This window comes from Lissotriton vulgaris, chromosome 10, assembly GCF_964263255.1.
Source record: "Lissotriton vulgaris chromosome 10, aLisVul1.2, whole genome shotgun sequence".
In the NCBI taxonomy this organism is placed as follows: Eukaryota; Metazoa; Chordata; class Amphibia; order Caudata; family Salamandridae; genus Lissotriton; species Lissotriton vulgaris.
Window position 1 is genome coordinate 59,607,881 of NC_141698.1, and position 24,357 is coordinate 59,632,237.

A 24,357-nucleotide genomic window follows, 5' to 3' on the forward strand; every position below is an offset into this window, starting at 1 on the left:
GTAGTGACCCAGCAGAGCCGCTGCACTCGCCACTCTCATAACAGAAGCAGCCGTATTACACATTTTCCGTCCCAAGGAGTTCATGTTCTTGCTGTCCTTTTCTGGTGGAGCAGATGAAATAGAAGTAGCAGAATGTGCCTTCCTGGCCGCTGCCACTATGAGTGAATCCCGTGGTGGGTCAGTACGTAGAAATAAAGGATCCTGATCTGGAGCCTTATATTTCTTTGCAATTCTAGAGGGTCCCGAGCCCACTGTAGCAGGTGTTAAAAATGTCTTTATTGCTGGTTCTATCAATCCTGGCACCAAAGGCAGTAGAGGTCTAACTGACGACTTATGATGCAGTGTTTCAAATATAACGGAAGAGGTAACTGGAGGTACAGACATCGTTATATTAAACTTGTTTGCCCCTCGACACAATACCTCACTGAAAGTTCCTAGATCATCAACGGGAGATATCCTGGAAGGTGGCGTTGATGAAATCGTGGGGGAATAGTCTCTGCAAGACGACCTCGTTGAGGTGGACGTAGTAGGAGATATGTCTTCTCCTAGGGATAGGAGACCGATGAGGCCTACTGCAGCCCTTTGAACGTGAACCGCCTGTCCACTGGAGATCATGATCGTCTTGGGAGACCTACCAGCCAGTGGTCTTGAACATTCCAGAGCAAGAGGTCTATCACCAGTTCTGGGCTGCATCTTCCTATGACAGATGCTCTCCAACCATCTAGGAGACATGCCAACAGGAGGTGATTTGCGCACCGTAGAGCCCTCCGGGGTTACCTGCAGAATTTGTATCCCTATCGACGACGACAAACTCCTCCTTATAGACTGTGGAGACCGAGACGTCCGTCTATGTGCTTTCCCAGGAACCAATTGCATGTCCCTCGACATCGACTGCCTCGTCGAACCAGAATGGAGCCACCATAGAAGATGCTTTATGAGGAGAGGCTCGGACAGATGGAGATCTGTTCGAAGAAGCCCTCGACGTCTGATCCTTCGACCATGGTGGTCAGTAGGTGTACTAGACGTCAGCTCCGACCTCGACAAAGACCTGTGACGGGTCAGAGAGATCGATCTAGAATGCCTAGACTCAGACCTTGGAGCAGGTGATGGAGACCTTTTCGACGTCGAACCGACTGGTCATGCCTCGAGCCCGAAGCATGTCTCTACGTCGACTCATGCCGCGACTGCGACTTTGATTTTCTCCTCTTTTCCGGTCTAGACGTCGATCTACTCCTAGCCCTCGACCTACTTCTCACCCTCGGCGCCAGTTTCACTGCAATCGACACCACATGCCTCGACGTCTAAAAGCTTCTTGACGTCGATCTTGACCTCGATGTCGACTTGCGTCTTAAAGGTGATGTCTTAAGACGCCGGTTTACTTCTATCCAGTGGCCTCGACAAACCGGACAGCGATCTAGACTTCGACGTCGACCTCACTTTTTCACTCGTCCTAGACGGTGCCTCATGACGCCTTTTCTTACTCCTACCATCAGAAGAAGCAGAACTACGACGTTTTGTAGGAGAGGAGGGCCTTCCGGACGAGATTTCCCTTCTAACACCCTTCTCATGATGTTTCTCGATCTCCATAAGCCCTAGAAGACGAAACTTCTCTCTTTCCTTCAGAGTCCTTCTGGAAAGTTTAAGGCAGTGGTAACATTTCTCTATATCATGTGTGGAAGACAAACAAACCCCACAAACAGAATGAGGATCTGTTTTGGACATCTTCCCACAGGAAGGACATTTGTAGAATAAAGGTGGCATAACGGACTAAAAATTCTCTATGAATTAGTCAGAAAAGATTGAAAAATACCACCAGCAGTCACAACTGTTGAAAAAAGTAGGAACAAACCAAGCTCAAGTACCAGGTTCCTCACAGAACAAGCCAGAACAAAGAACTGACCTGTCACCTGTGGGGCATGATGGGAGCAGGGTTCTCCTGGAGTCCTTAACGGCAAGTGTTCAGATTCTCTGAGGCCTTAAAGGCGAGATGACAGTCTCCTTTTCTGTACAGGGATGTTAATTATGCAGCCTACTTAGGCTAATTGCCTTTTATTACCTGTTATTTAATGAAAATAAAAGGTTATCTTCTGTGGAATGCATTTAAGGCTCATGACCTTTTCTTGCATTGGATTTTATAGATTATTTTCATTCTACAGAAGGCATGTAATTATGGCTTTATTAGCCTATGGGTTATGGTTAGGGCTGCATATTAGTTTATACATGTATATGTGTATAATTTTTTGTACTATGTACTCTTTTTATTTATTTTACATATATATGTTATTAGTCTATATGTTCCGGGTTCCCGCTTATGGGCGGAGATAATTTAGTGCTTAGGACTATTGAGGAGTATCCCCTGGAAGAGAACCACTGGTTAGAGATTATGTTCCGCCAGGCGGGAAAGAATCCTGTAGTCAACCTCTGACAAGTGTTGTGCGGTCAGAGGTGGTGGGTGGCAAGTCAAGGTTTAGGGGTGTGGGTGGAGGGTTTAATGAAACTACCCTTGCCTGTACCACTGGAATCAATATCCCTGTAAGAGCCCCTGCAGTATCCTCTGGAGGACGTTGTCTGGAACTGGGTTCACTGGCAGGAGGTGGCGGTCTCAGGGGCGGTTGCTTTGGACCCTGCATGATAAGAGAAGGAATGATAGGAGCCATGTTGTGATGTTTGCAATGCCCCCCTTGCTAAGGCAATGTGTATATATATATATATACACACACACATATATATATATACACACTCATACTTGACCTAGAATAAAAAGGGTTGTTTGAATAAATGCAGCTAGGGTAATTTTTCTTATACGTGGTTGGGTGGAGCCGTTGGGGTAATCAAGCCTGAAGTGGTAGCCTGCATCTCGATCTCAGAACTGTAGGTGCCCAAGAGAGAAAGAAGGTTCCTTCATGAGCAACCAATGGGTGGTCTTGTATGTCCTCTTGAGGCTCTTCGGAACCAAAGAGGTCTGGTGTGTCTTCAGTGTTGTGGAGTATCTCAAGGCATCAAGCTCTATGGTCGCACAGCGGCTTCTTCGATCGAAAATACCTGCAGGCCTCACAGGTATAGGGCTCGAAAAATCATTATGTTACTAGACCTGCAGGTCTAGTACCTTGAATAATCTACTCAACCTAACTAATGTACTTGGCCCATGAAATGGTATCTAACTGTGTGAGCCTAGGCAAATATTTTGTCTTATGGAGCCATCTTTTTTTAATCACATAAGAGAGCAACTTCAAATATGCATGTCCATTATTTCGGTTGCACACAAAAATATTTACTAAACGTTTACTCCGCGTATAATAAGAATCAAGCCTACATATAGGGTGCACGTGATCCCAGGCTTGCCTCTTAGTTCACTAATAGCATTGTCATTTGGGCAGGAACAGGAATATTGCCCAGTTCGTGTTTAAAAACTCACTTTCCATAAATTCTAATTTCCGCCACTTACAGATGGCACATTTTCCATTGAAATGGCCACAAAACATTCCCACTAACATAGTTTTACTGATACTATATAGCGCATAAACCATGTTTTGGAAACAGAGTTTCAGCAAAATTATTTGAAATTTGGACAACATCTAGTAGAGTGTTCCGATTTGCTTTGATTCCATGAAAATCTTTATTGCACCACAGAATTACAAAAATCTGTCTTCATAACTAGTGAAATATATTTGAAATATTTGAACGGTTCACCTTTTAGCTTTTTCACGGTTAGGGGAAAAAAGCCCGAAATCTCACAGCCTTTCATTTCACAAGCTCAGGACAATGCAGTTGTCACACAGTTCACTTTACACAACCCTCTAACTTCAGTCACAGAAACTAAATTGTAGGAAAAGACTGACACTTGACCAGTGTCTTTTAGAGCTGAGCAAATGCAACAAGGCAAGATTTAAAGGCATCTTTATTGCTCATTTACTTTGTGAGCAAGCAGAACACCTGTTGTAAGCTCACCAGAACGCGCAAGACCTAAAAATAGCTCATCCTGATTAAATATGATTCGCCATAGCGAGTAGATTTTTCGAGCCCTGAGTTAGCTTTCTCGTGTTCAGGGGAGCAATAAGTTACACACTTGATGGAGATCAGTGATTGGGAACCAGGCGTGGCAATGAGGACAAAAGCGGAAAGGCGCCCGTTCCATCACTAGATTTACATGGCATGGAGGAACGCAGAAGGTTAAGACACAATCCCCAAAATTGCATTTGGAAGGAATATGCGAACCGGAGGAAGACAATCTAACAATGGAGTTGATGACCGTGCAAATTACCAGCAAGAGGAGTCCTACTTCGTGGCTTGAAGACTTTCTTCAAAGAAAAAAAAACTTGCTCACATCTGAGTCCAACACTAGATGACCGGAATACACTAAGCATGTGCATCCACCTTTTAACGCTCCATAGGATATACTGCTCCCCTCTTAAACTATCCAAAATAAAGGGAAGTGGGAAGCAAGATGTACAAGATCTGGTGCCCAGAAGGCAGACGATATTCATGTATTTGCATCAGGCCCATTGATACAATTTTGGGGAAACGTGGGTAAGACTCTGACCGGTGCCCTTGGCACTAAGGTTGAGGTAAGCCCTTTTCTTATCTTGTTTGGCACGGTTTTAATGCCCGAAGGGGTGCTGAGTTTCACTGGGGTACAGAAAAAAATTGTGTTTTATCTGGTCCTTCTGGCTAGGAGAGAGATCTGCAAGTTATGGCGTCAGGCGGTACACCAAACATGGAGAGCCTGATGGAACTCAGTAAGATACTACAGAGATCTATATCAGAAAGTTAATGTATATAGAGAGGGAATATATCTAGGGCTATTTTGGAACCTGCTAGATCATTTAGATCCTGATTAAGTTATTTTAGAGGGTCCAATGATTATACCTCTTGGTCAGCTCTCAATGTGTACTGCGGGTGGTTCTCATAAGAACATTAGCTGAGTGTGGAACCCCCAAGTTATAAGCAGCACAGGTGGATCAGGCCGAGAGGTTGCTATAGCTACGGAGGTCATGAGGACAAAAAAAATAGCAAGTATACTCCAGCCACACATGCCTCGAGCATATATATTATATATACACATATACATTTATATATACACATACATACACTCAAATCACCCCCCTCTTCCTAGGATTGTGTTGTGCTGGACAAGGATCAAAAGGAATGAACACCTGATTTTAACTTGCCAACAATCTTCTGAACGATTCCATAGTACAGATTGACCACGTAGGACCAGAATGCATTGCAAGAACACTAAACGCTCTAGTCTAAAGCATGAGACATACGAAGCAAAAATCCTTTTTGCATCAAATAGTTAAGCTGTACAGGGCCAACTCTCACTTCACTCCAACACAAACCATCAGGGACACATCTAGAATTGACCCACCTTCAACCAACATGTAATGAATACAACTTGCGCTCTTCCCAGCACCCACTCGGAGTTAACCCTACAAGTCTCTCACCCAGCACCCACTATGAGTTAACAACCCTACAAGTCTGTTCACCAAGCATGTGTAAATACTCATGCCATCCCCAGGCCCTACACAAATACTCTGTTTCCCGTAAGCCACCCCCCAAACTACTGCCCCCCATATCCAATGGCAATGTGAGCTGCACACAACACAAACAAATCTCTGGTAAAAGTCAGTTGTGCAGAGGCATAGTTTCGCCCAGTACACAGACTGCACACTTTATCACGGGCACGGAGTCTATAAATCCCTTCTTCATAACCGAATTTAGCTTAGATAGAAAATGGAGCCCAAACAGAAAAAAATATATCTTTACTAAACTTCTGACGTGAAAAGGAAAGAAACCCCACGTTTTATTTTCTGCATTCACACAGGCAAACTAAACGAGCAGTTTTATTTTGTTAGATACTCTGCAACAATAAACAGATTTTTCTAGCATGGACAGAAAAAATATGGTTGCTCGTTTTTTGCAAAGACCAATAATTTTTCAAGCTTTAGGGGACACTAATTTGTTTGAGCACAAACAAGCATGTACAAACAGATTTGCAATGCATAATTGGTGGTGAGAGGTCCAGAATTCAATTAGAGTATATAACTAGTCTGCAAAATTTAACCAATATGCACAAGTTACTACTTGTGTAATGATATATCTGTAAGAGACATTAGTTAGTGATAGATTCCTTACCTTAGAATATCCCCAGGCGTCAGACTGGATCCGGAAAGTTTTGCGTAGCAGTACCCTTGCGCGTCGGCAGGCGTCGTCTGCGGCTCCGCGTCCGTCGTAGGCGCCGTGATGACGTCCGAGTACTTAGACGCCGCCTCCGCGTGCTGACGTCAGTTCTTAGCCACAGCTTTTCCGTGCCAGAAGCGCAGAGCCATGACAAAAACCGACACTGGTGCCAAGAAACTAGGGCCCTGAAAGGGGATGACCTTAACCCTAGATATCGGTTCGCAGAACGGGGAGGATGGGTGGGTCGGTAAGGAATCCATCACTAACTAATGTCTCTTACAGATATATCGTTACACAAGTAGTAACTTGTGCATCTGAAAGAGACACGTTAGTGATAGATTCCTTACCTTAGAATAGATACCCCAGCAATACCATCCCCGTGGTGGTGGGTCTGCGAACCAATATTTACACCAGAAAGTCCTGGAGAACGGAGCGGCCAAAGTAGCCGTCCCTCCGGACTGGACTGTCCAGGCAGTAGTGCCTAGCAAACGTGTGCAACGAGGCCCACGTAGCTGCCTGGCAAATGTCCTGCAAGGGCACACCTCGGCCCAAGGCAGTTGTAGTGGCCGTGGCTCGAGTGGAATGAGCCCGCAGCCCAACAGGTGGTTCCTTCTTAGCCAAGGAGTAACACGCCTGAATGCACATGATAATCCACGAGAGATGGTCCTCTTGTGCACCGCTTTCCCTTTCTTAGCGCCCGCGTACCCAACAAAGAGTTGATCATCCACCCGGAACTGGCGTGTGCGATCCAGATAGAACGAGAGCGCACGTTTTGGGTCCAGACGGTGGAGCCTCTCCTCCTCTCTCGAGGGGTGCGGAGGCGGAAAGAAGGTGGGCAATGTGATGGACTGCCCAATGTGGAAGGCCGTGACCACCTTTGGCAAGAAGGAGGGCCTAGTCCTCAAAACAACCTTGTCCGGATGGACTGAAAGGAAAGGAGGCTTACAAGAGAGGGCCTGGAGCTCACTCACTCTCCTGGCAGAGGTGATGGCTACCAGGAAGGCAGTCTTCAAAGAAAGAAGGCGAAGTGGATAGTTATGAAGTGGCTCAAAGGGAGCGCACATCAGAAAAGTCAGAACCAGGTTCAAGTCCCACTGAGGCATCACGAAAGGAACAGGAGGAAAGGTATGAGTGATGCCTTTCAGGAATCTGTTAATAATAGGGGACTTGAACAAAGAAGGTTGGTCAGGCAGCCTCAGAAAGACTGAAAGAGCCGAAAGATAGCCCTTGATAGTGCCCAGAGCAGAGCCCTGCTGGGCAAGAGAAAGAAGGAAGAGAAGAATCTCAGAGAGAGGGGCATTGAGGGGATCCACAGCCTTTGCTGTGCACCATGCCACAAATCTGTTCCACCTGCAGGCGTATACCGTTTTTGTGGAGGGACGCCTGGCTGCCAGAATGATGTTGCAAACTTCAGGAGGCAAGTCAAATGGCCTCAACTGTCGCCGCTCAATCTCCAAGCATGGAGGTGGAGACTGGACAGGTTCGGGTGGAGGACCGTCCCCTGCTGCTGCGACAGAAGGTCCTCCTGAAGAGGCAGACGAATCGGGGGATCGACTGACATGCTGAGTAGCTCGGGATACCAGTACCTTCGAGCCCAGTCCGGAGCCACAAGGATGACCTGTGCCCGGTCGCGCTTGATCTTCAGCACTCTGGGCAGAAGAGGTATAGGCGGAAAGGCGTACAACAGACCGCAGCTCCACTCGCGACGAAAAGCGTCTCCGAGCGAGTGCCGCCTTGAAAATTCCAACGCGCAGAACTGATGACATTGCGCGTTCTCTTCGGTGGCGAATAGATCTAACCAAGGCTCTCCCCATCGCAGAAAGAGGCCTTGCGCCACGTCCGAGTTCAGACGCCATTCGTGATCCATCGAGCACCGACGGCTGAGTTCGTCCGCCCTGGCGTTCAGAGAACCTGCCAGGTGTTGAACCACCAGAGTCACGCCCTGATGTTCCAGCCATTGCCAGAGACGCAGAGCCCCCTGGCAAAGGGTCCACGATCCCACTCCGCCTTGTTTGTTGCAGTACCACATGGCGGTGGTGTTGTCGGTGAACACATGCACTGCACTCCCTCGGACAGACGGGAGGAATGCTTTCAGTGCCAGACGAATCGCCCTGAGCTCCAACAGATTGATATGGAGCCGGGACTCCGCCGGAGACCAGAGTCCTCTGATCTCCGCCTCTCCCAAGTGGCCTCCCCAGCCCTGGAGGGACGCGTCCGTCACAACTACGTGCTCCGGTTGGGGAAGGGAGAGGGATCTGCTGTTGACCCAATCGCGGTCCGTGAGCCACCACTGCAGCTGTCTCGCAGTGCCCTCCGAGATCAGGACATGGTCGGACAGGTTGCCCCGGTGCTGGGCCCACTGAAACTTCAGGTCCCACTGCAGAGCCCACATCCGCCACCGTGCGTGATGCACCAGAAGGATGCAGGAGGCCATCAGCCCCAGAAGCCGCAGCGTCAACCTGACCGAAACCCGGGATAACGGCCGAAAGACCGGAATCAGAGCCTGTATATCCCGGACCCGCTGTTCGGGCGGGTAAACCCGAAACTGCGCAGAGTCGAGAACCGCTCTGATGAAAAGGAGCTTCTGAGAGGAGCACAGGTGTGACTTCGGCACATTGATGGAAAATCCCAGCTGGTGCAGGAGATCCGCCGTAGTCTGGAGGTAGGGGAAGACTGATACCCCTAACCTGCGCAGGTGAGCTGCGACCACCGCCATCACCTTCGTGAACACCCGTGGGGCGCTTGTAAGGCCGAAGGGGAGCACGGTAAACTGAAAGTGCTCGAGGCCTACCGTGAACCGCAGGTAACGCCGGTGGGCCGGCAGGACGGGGATGTGGAAATATGCATCCTGCAAGTCCAACGCTACCATCCAGTCTCCTGGGTCTAGGGCAGCCAAGACCTGAGCCAATGTCAGCATTTTGAACTGCCGTTGACGTTCCTCAGATCCAAGATAGGGCGTAGGCCCCCTTTGCCCTTCTTGGGTACCAGGAAGTAGTGGGAGTAGCAACCACGACCTACTTCTGGCCCAGGAACGCGCTCGATGGCCCCCTTGGCCAAGAGGGCCGAAACTTCCTCCTGCAGGAGCCGCAAGTGATCCCCCGGTACGCGGTGGTGTTGCGGTGGCATGGCTTGAGGGGTCGTCTCGAAGGGGAGGGAGTAGCCCCTTCGGACGATCTGCAGCACCCACCTGTCCGAAGTGACTGTGCGCCAGTGAGAGTGGTGATGGCGAACCCTGCCTCCCACTGGCGTCACATGGGCCGAACAGCACGGACTAGGAGGGTTTAGAGGCGGATGCTGCGGGGGCAGGTGTGGACTGGCTCCGCTTGTTTCCCTGACCGCCTCCAGGGCGGTTTCCAGGGCCGCCGTCGCGCTGGACGACAGTTTGCGGCGAGTGGCTGGCGGCACCTGAGGGGACGCCCCTTCCTTGGCCACGAAAGGAGCGAAAGGCACCCAGAGGCACCCAGAGGCCCAAGGACTTGGCCGTAGCCCTGGAGTCCTTAAAGCGCTCAAGCGCGTGGTCTGCCTTGTCGCCAAAGAGGCGACTGCCATCGAACGGCATGTCCATGAGTGTATTCTGGACGTCTGCCGAGAAGTTGGCGGATCTCAGCCAGGCGTGGAGTCGTATCGCCACCGTCGTAGCCATCGCTCTGCCTAGCGAGTCAGTAGTATCCAGTCCGCACCTGATTGAATACTTCGCTGCGTCCCGGCCCTCCACTAGGGCTTGGCCGAGTTTGGCCCGTACCTCCAACGGACACTCTGGCAGCACTTCCGCCACCGTATCCCATATAGAATGGGTGTAACGGCCCAAGAGGCATGCAGTGTTGGAAGACCGCAGTCCCAAGCTAAAGGACGAGAACACCACCTTGCCATAGGCCTCGTACCTCTTGGATTCCCGATCGGGGGGAGCCGTCGGAAAGGCGGTCTGGGAGTTAGAGGCCTGAATAACCAGACTCTCGGGGGTGGGGTGGGTGGACAGGAAACATGGGTCGCCCGGGGCCGGGCGGTGGAGTCTGGCCACGATCCTATCTACAGGCGAACCTGTAGCGGGCCTGGACCAAGTGCCCAAAAAACGTCCGTCAAGGCCTCATTAAACGGCAGCAGAGGCTCCATGGAGCATGACTGCGGCTTAAGGACCTCAGTGAGGAGGTTAGTCCTCACGGCCGCGACGGGGAGCTCAAGGCCCAAGGCCTTAGCAGCCCTCATCAACACCACACCATATGTCGCGCCCTCCTCCGAAGCCACGGTAGGAGGAGAGACGAATCCAGTGTCTGGAGAGGTGTCCGGGCCACTGGCCTCCCAAAGGTCTCCTGTCCAGTCCATGTTAGACTGACATTCCCTTGTCAGAGGGTCCTCAGACCCCTCCCAATACTCCTCTTCCCCCATCTCCTGAGACTCAGGGTCATAAGCGAATGAGGACGGTTCATAGAGATGAAAATCTCTGAACGGCGTCGATAGGCGTCGTCCCGACGTCGGAACCGATTGAGAGGAGGCATCGGGGACAGCGCCGGTCGAGGCCGACGCCAGAGGGGACATCACACGGACCGACGCCGGGGGGGGGGGGGGGGGGGGTCGGGGGGTCGTAAGGTCCACCGGTGACGATCCATCGCCCGACGAGGGCCCAGCGGTGCCCTGCGGCGCCGGGCCCGAAGGCACCGACGACGCCGGGGCCGCTGTACCCTGCGGCGCCGAGCCCGAGGGCAGCGGCGGCGTCGGGATCGTGGAGCCCTGCGGCGCCGGGCCCTAAGGCGCAGGCGGCGTCGAGGCCGAAGCACCCGACTGCGTCTGGGTCGTAGCCCCCGACCCACTAGGGCCCCCAGATGGGTTCACTGGGCCCGAAGGCGCCGCGGAACCCGGAGGAGGAGAAAGGGACCTCATCGCCATGAGGAAGCGCTCGATCTCCTCCGGCGTCGCGTTCAGCCCAGGGACCGGGGGGAATGGGGCCGAACGCGGCGCCCGCGCATCACGAGGAGCCGCGTGGGCGGTGTCACACGAACCCCCGGCCGCGTCGTGCGAGCGTCGGGGGGAGTCAGAAGAGCGATGATGTCTCTTCGACTTCTTATGCTTCTTACCCGACGACTTGGACCCGGAGGAGTGGTGCCGACTCCCGGAGCTGTGACGGCTCCGTCCTCGCGACCTGTCCCTCGACCTCCCGTGGGACCGGGACCTCACACGGCGCGGGGCCGACTGGCGGATCTCGAGTCGCCTGCGGGACCGCTCCCGCCTGGCCTTCCTCGAGAGGGCCCGACAGTCGGAGCAGGCCTCGTCGTCATGGTCGACGCCCAAACACATCAGGCACAAGCGGTGGGGATCTGTGACCGACATGGTACGGTCGCACTCGTCGCAACGCTTGAAGCCGGGCATCCCTAACGGCACCGTCGGAGTCGTAAAGACTTCGAAATGGATCAAAAAGATCAAAAAGTGACTAGAGAACTGCTCTTTCCAGATCTGCGCTGGCTGGCGCGGAAAAAAGAAGAACTGACGTCAGCACGCGGAGGCGGCGTTTAAGTACTCCGACGACGTCATCACGGCGCCCACGACGCCTACGACGGACGCGGAGCCGCAGACGACGCCTGCCGACGCGCAAGGGTACTGCTACGCAAAACTTTCCGGATCCAGTCGGACGCCTGGGGATATTCTAAGGTAAGGAATCTATCACTAACGTGTCTCTTTCAGATTGTACATTTCACTTTATTTTCAAGCAAAAGGATGTAGGCTACAACTACATTCCTTGGCAAATTCAAGATATATAGAGACAATAATCTAATAGAAAAAAAGCAAGAAAATGTATTCATGCAAGTTTATAACCATTAAGGCAGAACAATGGACAGAAAATGGATCAGAAAGCTCCAGCGTTAATACAAAACGGAACATTGTTGTATATCCGAAGAGGATCCCTTTATAATGAGTGCAGTCATTTCTAGTCTGCTGAAGGACTGCTTTGGAACCCCCTTTACAGCAAGATGATCATGCGCTTCTCACAGACGTTATGCCCTCATCGGTGGCGATGTGGATTGGCCCTATCATCCAGTTATCACAATACACAAAAGTAACATACGTCATAAAGATAAATGGTATACTCCTATGAAGCGTAATGTATACTTGAAAAATAATATCTGAAGTAAAACAAATTAATTGTGTTTAACGTTCGCAGGGAGGATAAGTGAGAATCGAAGTATCAACGGCAACAAGACATTTCCTGTGTGCAGTCTACTCATTCCGTAAAGGTGATTTAATTCATATAGAGTACAGTTAAGCTATGTTCACCGGGAAGCAGTTTTAAAAGGCCCTCTTCACTTCCTAAGTAAGAAAATGTCTAATGCACATGAAACGAGCGTACTTTCCCCACTGCGAGAGCATTAAGCACGTGTGTTGAAGGGCATCTGTTAAGGCCATCGTGTTCAGGCTGACCAGGCACTCCCCACTCATCTTCCCAGTAACATTAGCTTCTCTTTACAGGAAAGTCAAAGCACAGCCGTGACATTTACCAAGAATACACACAACACTTACAAGTTTTAGACAGAAAAAGTAAATTACGATACAGCATGCTACAAAAGCTTTTAAAGTTTTAACTTTTAAAAGGAAGCAATCTTTATTGTTAAAGTGAACTATGAAATTCTATATACCTTTGTGAGCTGGGCCAGGGATATGGACGAAGAGGAGTCATTGATCTGTTTACAAAAAAACATTAAACAAACATTTTCAAGTTTCACAAAGTAAAGCATTGAAAAAATTGTCACCTGCTCCGAAATAAAATACAATTAAAAACGGGAGGGTTTTCTTCTGAAGAATGTCCTCGAGGAAAGAACAGATTTGTTAAGTGGAGATTTTTATGAAATGCAATCAGATAGACTTTAAGGTGGTTCCCAATCTCCTTCATGCTTGCAGGAGGGATACGAAAACAGCAATAGCTACTTCCAGATCACCTCACATGAAAAATGATGGCAACAAAAACAAAAAAAGACCAATGCGCTTGCAGCTGTATTTGAAGAATGGGCAGTACTTCTGAGATGGACTACAGTGTTGAATTCCTACTGCAAATGGATGCGTGAAAAGTGCAAAACTAATAAGATCATTCACTAAAAAACACAGGTTTACACAAAAACACTGCATAATGTCAACGCAGTCGAGGAACTAGTAAAGACACAATGGACTCAGTCCGCTCTTCTGTGAACCAGCCAAGCAGTTCTCAATTAAGGATCCTACCACAGCTGGGGGACTACCTTAAAGCACAGTGAAACACCTAAAGGCATGAGATGGAATACAGAAAGACTAATAAAGAGGGACGCTCTCAACTTTTAAGACTCATTATAAAAACAGAACACAACCCTCACCAAGAACACTGCACAACCACAGACTGTAAGCACAGCGAAAGCAGAGCTATCCCTGAAAACAGAAGGTGAGGACATCAGAAGCAATGGATTATCACAGTACTCCTACAGGCGTAGGGTGGTGTTACGGTTTTAAAAGGCATCATTTCTACTAGTACTGCAGGATAATGCAATGCCCAGTACTGAGCACTATCCTCAGCAGCATCATTATCTAAGTAACAATCAGAGCAGTGATGAATACTGCACCCGTCCAATATTGAACACTACCCTCAACAGGAGTACTTCGCTACCCACCATTATATCATCACAGGGAAAGTGCTGAACAGTTCAACGTAGTGTACAAACTTAGCCACAACACTGTGCTAAGCACCAGCAGCACTTTCTCAGTACGGGACGTTCACTGAAACAATGAATGGTACCAACATTAAACACTTTCAGAAGATGTAATGTACAAAATGCATGCCCACTACGGGCAAACAAAAATGCGTGAATCAAAATGGACAATGCCCAGAAATCAAACGATCTGCAAGTTCTTGTGAAGGAAGCTGCTGTTTGACAGTAACATATTCTGGAGGAGATATATGAAGCCATTTTTCAGACAGCGTCCATGGTTTCTGAAGGGATGGTCTTCACTGTCATCATATGCTTAACAATAAAAACTTAATTAGATGACTGCAGAACTGTAATCTTGCTTGATTACAGAGATTTTTTTAAAGCTCATGAATTAAGTGGAAGATCCGACAATGGTCATGGTGTTCTGAAACGACTCACTTTACTGACCCAAGATGGACAAAAAATTCCACAGGCTCTGCTGAGCTTCAACTAACAAAGGCAACATCTGAAGCTAGACGCTCAATCCAACAAGCCATCTGACAGCTTTTCTATTAAACACTACCTCAGTAGAAGCAGGCACATGGATGCACAATAAACCAATACTTGCAAGCATTGAGAGAACCTCTTCACTATTTGCATGTACACACTACTCGATTAAGGACACCTTGCCACTAAATATGAACACCTTGCAATCATGTCATGTTTGTCATCTAACATCCAACAATGCCTCAGTATCCGCACTGTGCTTTGTAACATTGCCTCCACGAACGTAAACTATGGTAGCTAACCTAATACAATGCCCTCAACATGGGGACTCTTTATTAACAAAACAGAGACCAAAAGTGTTGCTAAGCATGGCACACTGCCATAACCAGTGCACCATGCTAATTCAGAACTAGGTTCCCTAACATCGCACACTACCAGACAAGAACTAGGATACTTTAACGCTGGACATGTCGAACTTGTGCACGGTGCTAGCCAACACTGAACATAGCATAAGCTGTATGTTCCTTACCCTGTAAGCATTCATTTGTAGTGTAATGCTGCAGATTCTCATGCTATGCACACTCCTGCCATCTAGTATTGGTCCCAGACTCCGCAATTTACTTTTCTCAAGAAGTCATTTATGGTCAACATCGTATCTCCTCCTTGAGGAACTGCGCATGCTCAGCGATTCCTTTATGAGATTATAAGATTTTTTTAACCGGTCATACAGTACGTGAGGAAATAAACTGCTAAATTAGCGTTTGCTCTTGGAACATGCTGAAATGTATTATATGTATGCGCCACCATTTAAGACCAAACTGGGATGCAGAGGAAGCAAATCAATCGCAGCACTACATGCAACAAATAGATGTTTACAGGGTAAGTAACAAACTCTGTTCATAGCATGTGTTGGCTGCAGATACACATGCTCTGCATAGACTGTAAAGCAGTACTCCTCACGGTGGCTTTAGGCATCAGATGGTGCATCTGCCTGAAATGTGCGTAGAACTGTCAGTCACACTAGAGCTTGTTGTCTGACTTGTACACCCACAGAAGAGTGTTTGATAAAAGTGTGTAGGTTTGTCCATGTTGTTGATTTGCAAAAGTATGATAGAGGGTTATTTCTTAAGGCGGCCATTGATGCTCCGTTCTTTCTTGTTGAATGAGCCCTTGGTGGTGTTGGTAATGTTTTTTTGCTATGATGTAGCAAATTTTTATACATTTTACCACCCATCTAGCAATTTTTGTTTTTGAGATGGGATTCCCTTTTCTTGGGTTTGAAAAGCTACAAATAGTTGTTGCATTTTCCTAAGTGTTTTTGTCGCTTTCAAGTAGCACATAGGGCGTGTTTCACATCCAGTGTATGTAATGCCCTTTCTGCAACTGTCTCTGGTTTGGGAAAGAAGACTGGTAAGTCTAACATTTAAATTAAATGGAAAGGGGATATACATTCTGGCAGAAACGGAGTTTGTGTGTAATCAAATTTTGTCTTGGAATACTTGGAAATACGGTTACTCAATTGTGAGTGCACATATTTTGCGGATTCCAAGTGATGTAACAGAAACAAGGAATGTGACTTTCCGTGTTATAAATTGCATTTGACATTTATGCATTGGATCTAATGGTGTGGTCGTTAATCGGGTTACAACTATGTTTGGGTTCCACGATGGTACAGGAAGTGTACACAGCAAAAAAAGATCGATTTTTCCAGTTTTGTAGGCATGTAGTAATTGTAGCTAAACAGTATTATAGATGTGTTTGTAAAATGTGCATTTTGATGATGTAGCAAGGAACAAACTAGCTGCTTTTCAGATGGTGAAGTCGTTTATGTTTGCAGCACAGTAATGAACAAAACGTTTAACTTTTGCTGCATAACATGTCCTTGTGTTTGATCTTCTGACTTCCTCTAGAATGTCAATACATTCTAGAGGTAATTGCAGGTATCTGAACTCAACTTAGACACCCACCTCAGGAGCCAGATTGCAGGATTGATGTGGGAGAGGTGGAAAAGCGTACACAAATATCCCTGACCAGTTTATTCACAGTGCACTGCCATTGGAGCGCCAGTGCCTGGATGCTAAGTTTGCATTTTCCACAGTGGCAAAGAGATCTATTGTGGTCATTCCCCACCATTGAAAGTACGTTTGTAGGACTTTGGTGTGGACTTTACACTATTCGACTTCTTGTTGCGTCCTGCTTATTACTCTAGGGAGTAATCACCCCTGGTATGTACTGAGGCAGGAGGTTAATTTTGTGTTATTGATAATTTTCATATGATTTGACCTAGTTTAGATAGCTGTAATGAATGGATCCCTTCTTGTTTTTGGAAGTGGTACACTGCAGTCATATGGTCCGTGCGTAGAACAATCTTCCCTGTTTTGACCAATAGGAATGCTTTGTGAGCTATTGTATGACTATTAGTTCCAGCACATTGATATGAAAAGTCGGTCTGTTCTACAGGCCAGTTACCCTGTACTGTAATGTTCTCCATGTGAGCATCCAAACACATGAGTGATGCAACTATTGTAATAGTTACCTGTCTTTGAAGGCTCTTCCTTTCTGTTTGTGCTCCCCACTGTAGTGCCAGATAGACCTTGGGTGAAACCAAAGCTAGATCCTTCATGCCCCCGCTTGTGATGCTAAACACTCCTGTAGGGTTCTCATGTGTAGTCATGCATGTGATACTTTGGCTAAGCAAGAGGCCATCATCCTTAGGAGGCGCATCTTCATTCTGACTGTTAGGCCATGAGGTGGCTGAAAAAGCCAGTTGGTTCTGGAGATGGAGAACCCTCTGTGGCTTGGGCTAACGTTTTGCTGTGATCAAATTAAGTATGGCTCCAATGTGAGGATGTATCGGTTGTAGATGGGATTTGGTTGCATTTATTTTAAATCCCAATTTGTGTAATAGGTTGATAGTGTTTCGAGTGTCCTGTAGACATTTTTGTTTGCTAGAACTCTTGATCAGCCAATCGTCCAGATATGGGAAAACAAGTATGCTTTCCCTTCACAGACTCGCAGCTACTACAGGGAAGCATTTGGTGAACACGCATGGGGCTGTGGTTACACTGAATGGTGGTACTCTGAATTGATAGATTGGTATATGGTAGTATGAATCCTTCATATTTAGTGCAGCATGCTTCAAATCTAGTGCTGTCATGAAGTTGCCTTGCTGTAGTAATGGCATTACATTCTGTAGTGTCACCACGTGGAAGTGTTCCAATCGGATGAAGTAATTTAGTGGGTGCAAGTCTAGTATGGGGTGCGACGATCCATCCTTTTTTGGGATTAAGAAATGAAGAGTACACTCCTTTTCCTTGATGTTTGAATGGGACAGGTTCTATGGCCCCTTTTTTTGTATTAACCAATTTTACTTCTTTCCATCAGCAGGTGTAGATAAGGGGCGAGTGTGTTGCTTTTGGAGGTTGTGTTTGAGCTCGAGACAATCCCAGTTCTAAAATATGTAAAGCCCATTGGTTAGATGAGACTTTGTAATCTTCCCCAAAAAGGTAATGTGTGATCGGGGAGAATGGTTGAGAAGTCACTGTTGAGGCAGAGGCTCACTTTGTGGGTATTCCTCTACCTTGGTCACTGGATTTAAAACCACTACTGTAATATCCACGGCCAGAATGCTGGGGGGATTGCCATCTCATTGATAACTTGGGGTCTCTTGCATGTTATTCTCTGAAGCCCCTCTGCCTTGGTACCTCTGAAAGGGCTGCTGTTTAGGAGTGCTCATCTGTAAGACACCCACGGATTTTGCTATCTGTCCTTTTGGATCTTTTTGAGTTGTGTGCCAAACTCAGGAGCAAAGAGATTGTTGCCATCAAACGAAATGTTCAAAATATGTTGAACTTCCACCTTAAATCCGTAAATGCGAAGCCATGCATGGCGACGTATCATTACTGAAGACCTGATGCTTCATGCAGAGATGTCTGCACTGTCCTTTGCACACCTAATTCGTATATTTGAGATTTGTCTCCCTTCTGCACCCATCTCTTACGCTTTCTTTTTGTATTTTTTGGGAGATGTTGCAATAATCCCTCCATCTCACCTCACATGCTCTATTATACCAGGATAGGAGGCCTGCAGAGTTTGCGATCATCCAGTCAATGGTATGTCCTTCTGCCACTCGCTTTCCAGCAGCGTCAATGTGCCTGCTCTCACCAGGAGGGGGTTCTTCTCCAGAACTCTGACGCTGCTCCTTTACGTGCTGTAGTTCAGCCTAAGGAGTCTGCTGCAGGGAGTCATCTGATGTATAGAGGGTCCAAAGGTAAGGGCCTGTATTTTCGTTCAATGCTAGGAATAATCACCCTTGATTTTACTAGGTCTGTAAAAATGTCTTGAGACTTTAGCATGGATCCTATCATTGGTAGGTATGGGTATCAGTCTTCAAAAATGTTTCAACTAGGAAGTCTGTTTCTTCCTCAGCTATGTACATTGGTTGTTTGTGATATTCGTTTGCCCTTTGAATCATACTATGATATGAAGCGGCATCCCCAGTGGAGATGCCTTAGTTGGGACAGCTGGTTTGTGTCAGTATCTGAGAGGACCACAACATAGTCCTTCCATGTGTCGGTGCGATGTACGGTCTCCTCCTTGAGTCAGTAATCAACCTCATATTCTGGGCTGGGTCCTACCTCCATTTCCTTTGTGGGTGAGCTCATGCGTTGTGGTGATGGTTGACTTGATGGCATGGGGACCTATGCTCAGTAGCTGCCATTTCTGGTAGTGACTGTGGTGCATCCAAATCCAGTGCTAGTCATTTTGACACCTCCTTATGACTTTTCCTTTTCACGAGTTCATGAAGTCTTTTAACTACATTACCTTCTTCCTCTAGCATTACAGGCTTGTGATGTGCTTTTGCCTGTTCTCTGACAATGGTGGCATTGTCGAGGATTGGGTTGCTGGCACCAAGGTGTTCTTAGGCGACAGAGTGGCTGTGCTTTTTAGGCTTTGTTTCTGTCGATGCACTTAAAGCCCAAATGGCTATACGCCAAGCTTTTTTCCGCCCAGGATCCTACACTGTTTGGAGCAGAAGCCTGATGTGGGAGTTAGGTCAAAGAAGATGCAGGGCTCAATGGCTGTTTCAGCACAGACGTCAACCTGATATCTGCTCCATTCTCCCGTAGATCATGTCGTCCCACTGGGATCGAGAATGCTCTCCGCTCCAAGGCATGCTCAGTGTCAACAGGGGGGAATCAATGGAACTCGTGGCCCTTGGATGGTCGTCATCCTTGGCCCGGACCCGGATACCGAAGTCTCATGTGTTGTGACTGACTTGCACTTCAGGCTCTACTCCTTCACTACATCCATCAAGGGCGATGTGCAGGTTGGCAATGGCATACCCTTGTCTGACCATTACCTCAGTGTCTAGCTCAACCTCACTGTGCTCTTCTTGGGAACACTCTGCCTCCTTCGCCATTTCCATATTATGGGCTAGCCTTCCATCTCGCATGCTTCTCAGTGTCTTCTTGTTTTTTAAACAGGTTGCATGCAGTGCAGTCATGCTCCTTAAGCCCTGGCGACAGATTACAGACTTTGTGGGCGTCTGAGTAGGTGCATTTTACCTGCATTGAAGGCACTTCTTAAATAAGCTTTTTGGGCCTCCAGAGACCAACATTCAACAGCTGTGGAAGGCGACCATAAGGAAGGAGATTGCTTTCACTACGTTTACCACATTTGCAGGAGCCATGCATTAGTCTCCGATCTGCTGGATCCGTCAGTCTGCAGGCCATAGGGGAGACAAACACTACAAAGCTGTGACACAGTCCATCTGAGCCCTATGGTGGAAAAAAAGAAACTACCAAAGGAACAGTTGAATATGGGCACTGCCTCGAGGAAGAACGATGCACAACAGTGACCATAAAATACTAGCGAAAAAAGACAATTTAGGGCAGTTGAACATGGGCACTGCCTCGATGAAGAACGATGCACAACAGTGACCATAAAATACTAGCGAAAAAAGACAATTTAGGGTCCGGGCCTAGTACTAGATGGCAGGAGTGCGCATAGCATGTGTATCTGCAGTCAACAAGTCAACACATGCTACGAATACAGGTTTTCTATACAACCAAACACTCCACAATGTGTGTGTGTGTGTGTATATATATATATATAGTGCTTCTAACAGACTCAAAAGAGGCACTGCCATTTCACATACAACACTGGCTTAACATACACACTTCTCTCTTACCAACTACTCATGGAACTTCAGTCGAGACTGCAAACGTCTCATTGACAAGAGACTACTCTAAAAGGTATTAATTAGAAATTTAATAATCAAAGGCAGCGTTATATATCCGAAAGGGAAAGTGCAAACAAGCGAGTCCTACCCAGTTAAAGAGGCTCACCAACTAGGAACAAACACTCAAATCCAACAATAGTGGACACTGAAAATCTCCATTACCTTTCCTAACAACGGGTACTTAACAGAACACTTGACAAAGTTCTCTTAGATACATTTAACCCACAGTACGGCCATAACAGTGTAGCTGTACTAGTCACACCCCCACCCCCTCTTTCAAGGCACCCAGATAACCCCCTTCCAATTCAGTTTAACTGCTCCTATCTGCTGACAGCACACCAAACTAAAAGGTTTTGGTCACCAAGCTAATAAACTAATCATTAGCAATCAGATGATGTCAGACAACTACAAGAAATCAGTTATCTTCTCACTACTGACAAAGCATAGTTATCGCTGGGAGTCCTGTGAGCAAGTCATTGCTATGAGACACTAATATATAGGCTCACATGTCTTAATTAACTATAATCAGGTCTCTATATTGGTCGCAGAACTATGACAGCTGTAGCTAATGCACTGTATCGGAGCCTGGCTTTTTAGTAAAGTTACACCAAGAACCACCTGTTGGCTATTTCGACAGGAAGTGTAATTACATTATGCATGAAAACCAGGAAAACAGGACTGCTTAAACAGTCTATCTTCAACAACGCTTCAACGTTGTTTTGATTGTGGAGAGAGCACCCAGAGAAATGGGTCTTATCCACTCCCTCAGACTCCGAGAAAGAAAACACCCCTTAAGGATCTTACCTCAAAAATAAAAACTCTGCTCCCATTGTTACAAACAGAAAGCATAATTATTTAGCCCTTCTACTTTTCCAAGAGAAGTCATCACTCTATAGAGATTTAAGGATGAAATGGAAGAGTTTCCAATTCAATACGGACCTTAAAGGGCTATGTTGCAGACACTAAAATGTGAAATTTAAGACCACCTGACAATTTTGGCTCCAGAGTGACTGGTAAAACAGCTGTGAAATTCTGGGATCCCGAGGGATACAAATGAACACTCAATAGATCAAAATTGCCCAAATATCTTAAAACTGAATGCTCTCAAATGAAACATACAAAGCACCTTGTGGGAAGCAGCTTTTAGGTGTCTTCATCTTCAAGCTAAACGAAGTCAATTTTCACATCAAGGGCCATACTTTTCCAAACCACAAACATCCAGTCTAATAATGCAGGGCTGGTTCGTGTCGTGTCAGGATGTTCTAAAACAACCTCTGGTCTATACCAATTGTTCCAGTGTCTAATAGTAAAATAATAAAGGCTATTCTTCAAGATAATGTGCAACCAGGTGGATAAAGGTTACCAAACAGACCAAATCGTCCAATATTAACCACCAAGTTAGCTTTATTCTTTAACCCAATCTACCCACAATGCCATTATTTGCATGCCTAACAAGAGGCAAGCTGTTCCTAGTACAGGGACCTTTTTTCGTGCCTTCTCATATCAACTGGGTAGCCCACTACCAAACAAATTACTAACTTTAGCTCTCAACTCTCCGAAACCCATCCATAAATTCAGCATAAAATAGATAGATGTACAACAAGTGTCTTCATCACAGATAGTGTTGGTTTTCAACTACTGAAATCAAACACGCAAAAGGTGTCTCAGTACAAGAGGAAAAATTACTTGCCTGTAAGAACATTTCTCCAGCCAAAGGAATCCTCAGAGGCAGCTCTTTGAATGATTACCGGCTAGAAGGATGGACTGAAGGTGCTTTCCAATTTTTATTACTAGCCAAACCCAATATCTCCCACCGCTGACTTTAAAAAAAAAAAAAAATTGTAGAAAAAAAACGTTTAAAGCTGGAGCACACTCTTGAATTTGTGTTTCACAGGTACAGCTCAGGACCAATAGATCAGCCACTGCCAGACATACATTTTCTTTTTCAAGAATGGCACATCTAACCAAAACCATAATTAGGGCATACTGGATGAATTGGTTATTAATTTGGGGAGATTGTCTTGCAGAAGAATAAAGTTACTTTACTGATGATTTACATTCTCTTTCCTACTATGAATTTGTGGGGATCAGTCTATGGCTTTTACTATAGATCTCTACTTGCTGACACAGTGTTGCAAACAACCTATGTGGCATGTACTCTCACAGTTCTCTGAGGAATAAAATCAGTCAGTAAATGTTTTCAGCCATGGCAACGGGGGAAGAGGCCACAGATTATTGAAAATAGTACATGGACTAAGTTACATAGCTACGATGAAGGTATCTTACTCTCGTGTCCCAACTTCATCAATCCTGATCAAACGTGTTGGTCGATTGCACTGCATTAAAAAAACATAAGGGTGTCCAGGCAGCACTGGACAGCTTTGACCAGAAAGTTTTAGGTAACCTTTTTGCTAATACCTGGAACAAACATTGAGACTGTAAATTTGGCATAATGCATTGGGGGGGCACCATTTAACAATGCTGCACGGTTATCTGTTGAGCTACTGTACAGATTTATGTATTACTTTATTGGGCTTTGATTTCAGGTGCCACTGCTGAAGGAGCATTGGTAGACCGGAGTTCATGGTGTTTTCTGCAAGGTCTATAAGTTTCCTAGACGGCAGCAGCTTCGTTCTGCAGATGCTTCTTATTTACCTGAACAAAACTCAAGAGAGATGAGCTATAGAAGTCCAACTCATGCCAGAGAATTCATAGTTCACCGACAGCACAGAGATGTTCCTATTTTAGAGTGAGATCAATGAACTGGCACAATCTCTTTTAGGAGTTCTGTAGCACTTTATTTAATGCTCAAGGTTGAAACTGTTACTCTACCCATGTGGAAAGCAACCAATACAAAGTGAGCAGGGATGTTGCCAAAGACTATGCTAACTGGGGACTTGGAATTTGTTGAACAAAGATTTTAGATGGGTGGTGTAGAGAACGCATTCAGACTGCTTGAGCCAGCTCGAGAACCCGTTTCAGATGCCCTCAAACAGCAGCAATAGTACTAGGGTCCCAGATGGCAGCACTTTCAAAGCCCTCAACATGATAGCAAGTTGGTGCCCGATGGGATACAACTCCTCATGGTGTTCAGTAGTAAATTCCTGAGACATGCCAGAGTCCGTTTTCAGATCTCCCCACCACACACTCTTGCATGTAGTTATGTTGAGGGGGGGTTATGCGGAAATGGTCAGTCTCTGATGTCTCAGCTGAAGCAGCCAGAACAGAGGTTGAGACTGGTAACTCATTCAGGACAGGCAAAAAGCTGCTGTGTGAGGGAGAGGGGCCTTCGGGCAGCAATCTTGCACAGAAACTTGACCTAAGTCAGCAGCAGTAGCACTGCAGAATAGAAAGATGCACTGGGAGGACAAAAACTGCAAAGAGACTTGGCACTGGGGAGTCTCCCAAGCATTCAACTATGCAGCCACCGAATACAAGTAGTTCCACTTGATCCAGAAGACCAAGAAGCTGAAACCTGTGGCTGAACAGAAGGGGAGATGGGAGTGTTTCAACAACTTCTGCTCCTGGCTGGATATTCAGATGAACACGATTTGTCTTCCATAGATCTACAGCTGTAAGGCAGAGCCAAGTAGAACAAAATTGTGGAAAGATGGACCAACCTCAGGTACCAGATAGTTGTGCTTATGCATCAAAGTAGCAACAACTGCTAATCCAGAAACTAGACTGGAAGTGAAGCTGGTTGAGTTGCATACTTGTGTGTAGAGTGCTTCAGTACAGAGCAACATCTCAATTGAAATGTTGCAACTGTGAGGGGATTGGTGACTC

General features: G+C 46.7%; 1 protein-coding gene across 4 annotated transcripts in view; it reads right to left on the bottom strand.

Moving 5' to 3' along the window:
- RBBP6 (RB binding protein 6, ubiquitin ligase) overlaps window positions 1-24,357 on the bottom strand; it is a 334,867-nt gene that overhangs the window by 249,592 nt on the left and 60,918 nt on the right. For all 4 annotated transcript variants that reach the window (XM_086940457.1, XM_086940459.1, XM_086940458.1 and 1 more), the window contains exon 4: window positions 12,804-12,848. In XM_086940457.1, the coding sequence (XP_086796583.1) occupies window positions 12,804-12,848 (45 nt within the window). The remainder of the gene's footprint in view (window positions 1-12,803; window positions 12,849-24,357) is intronic.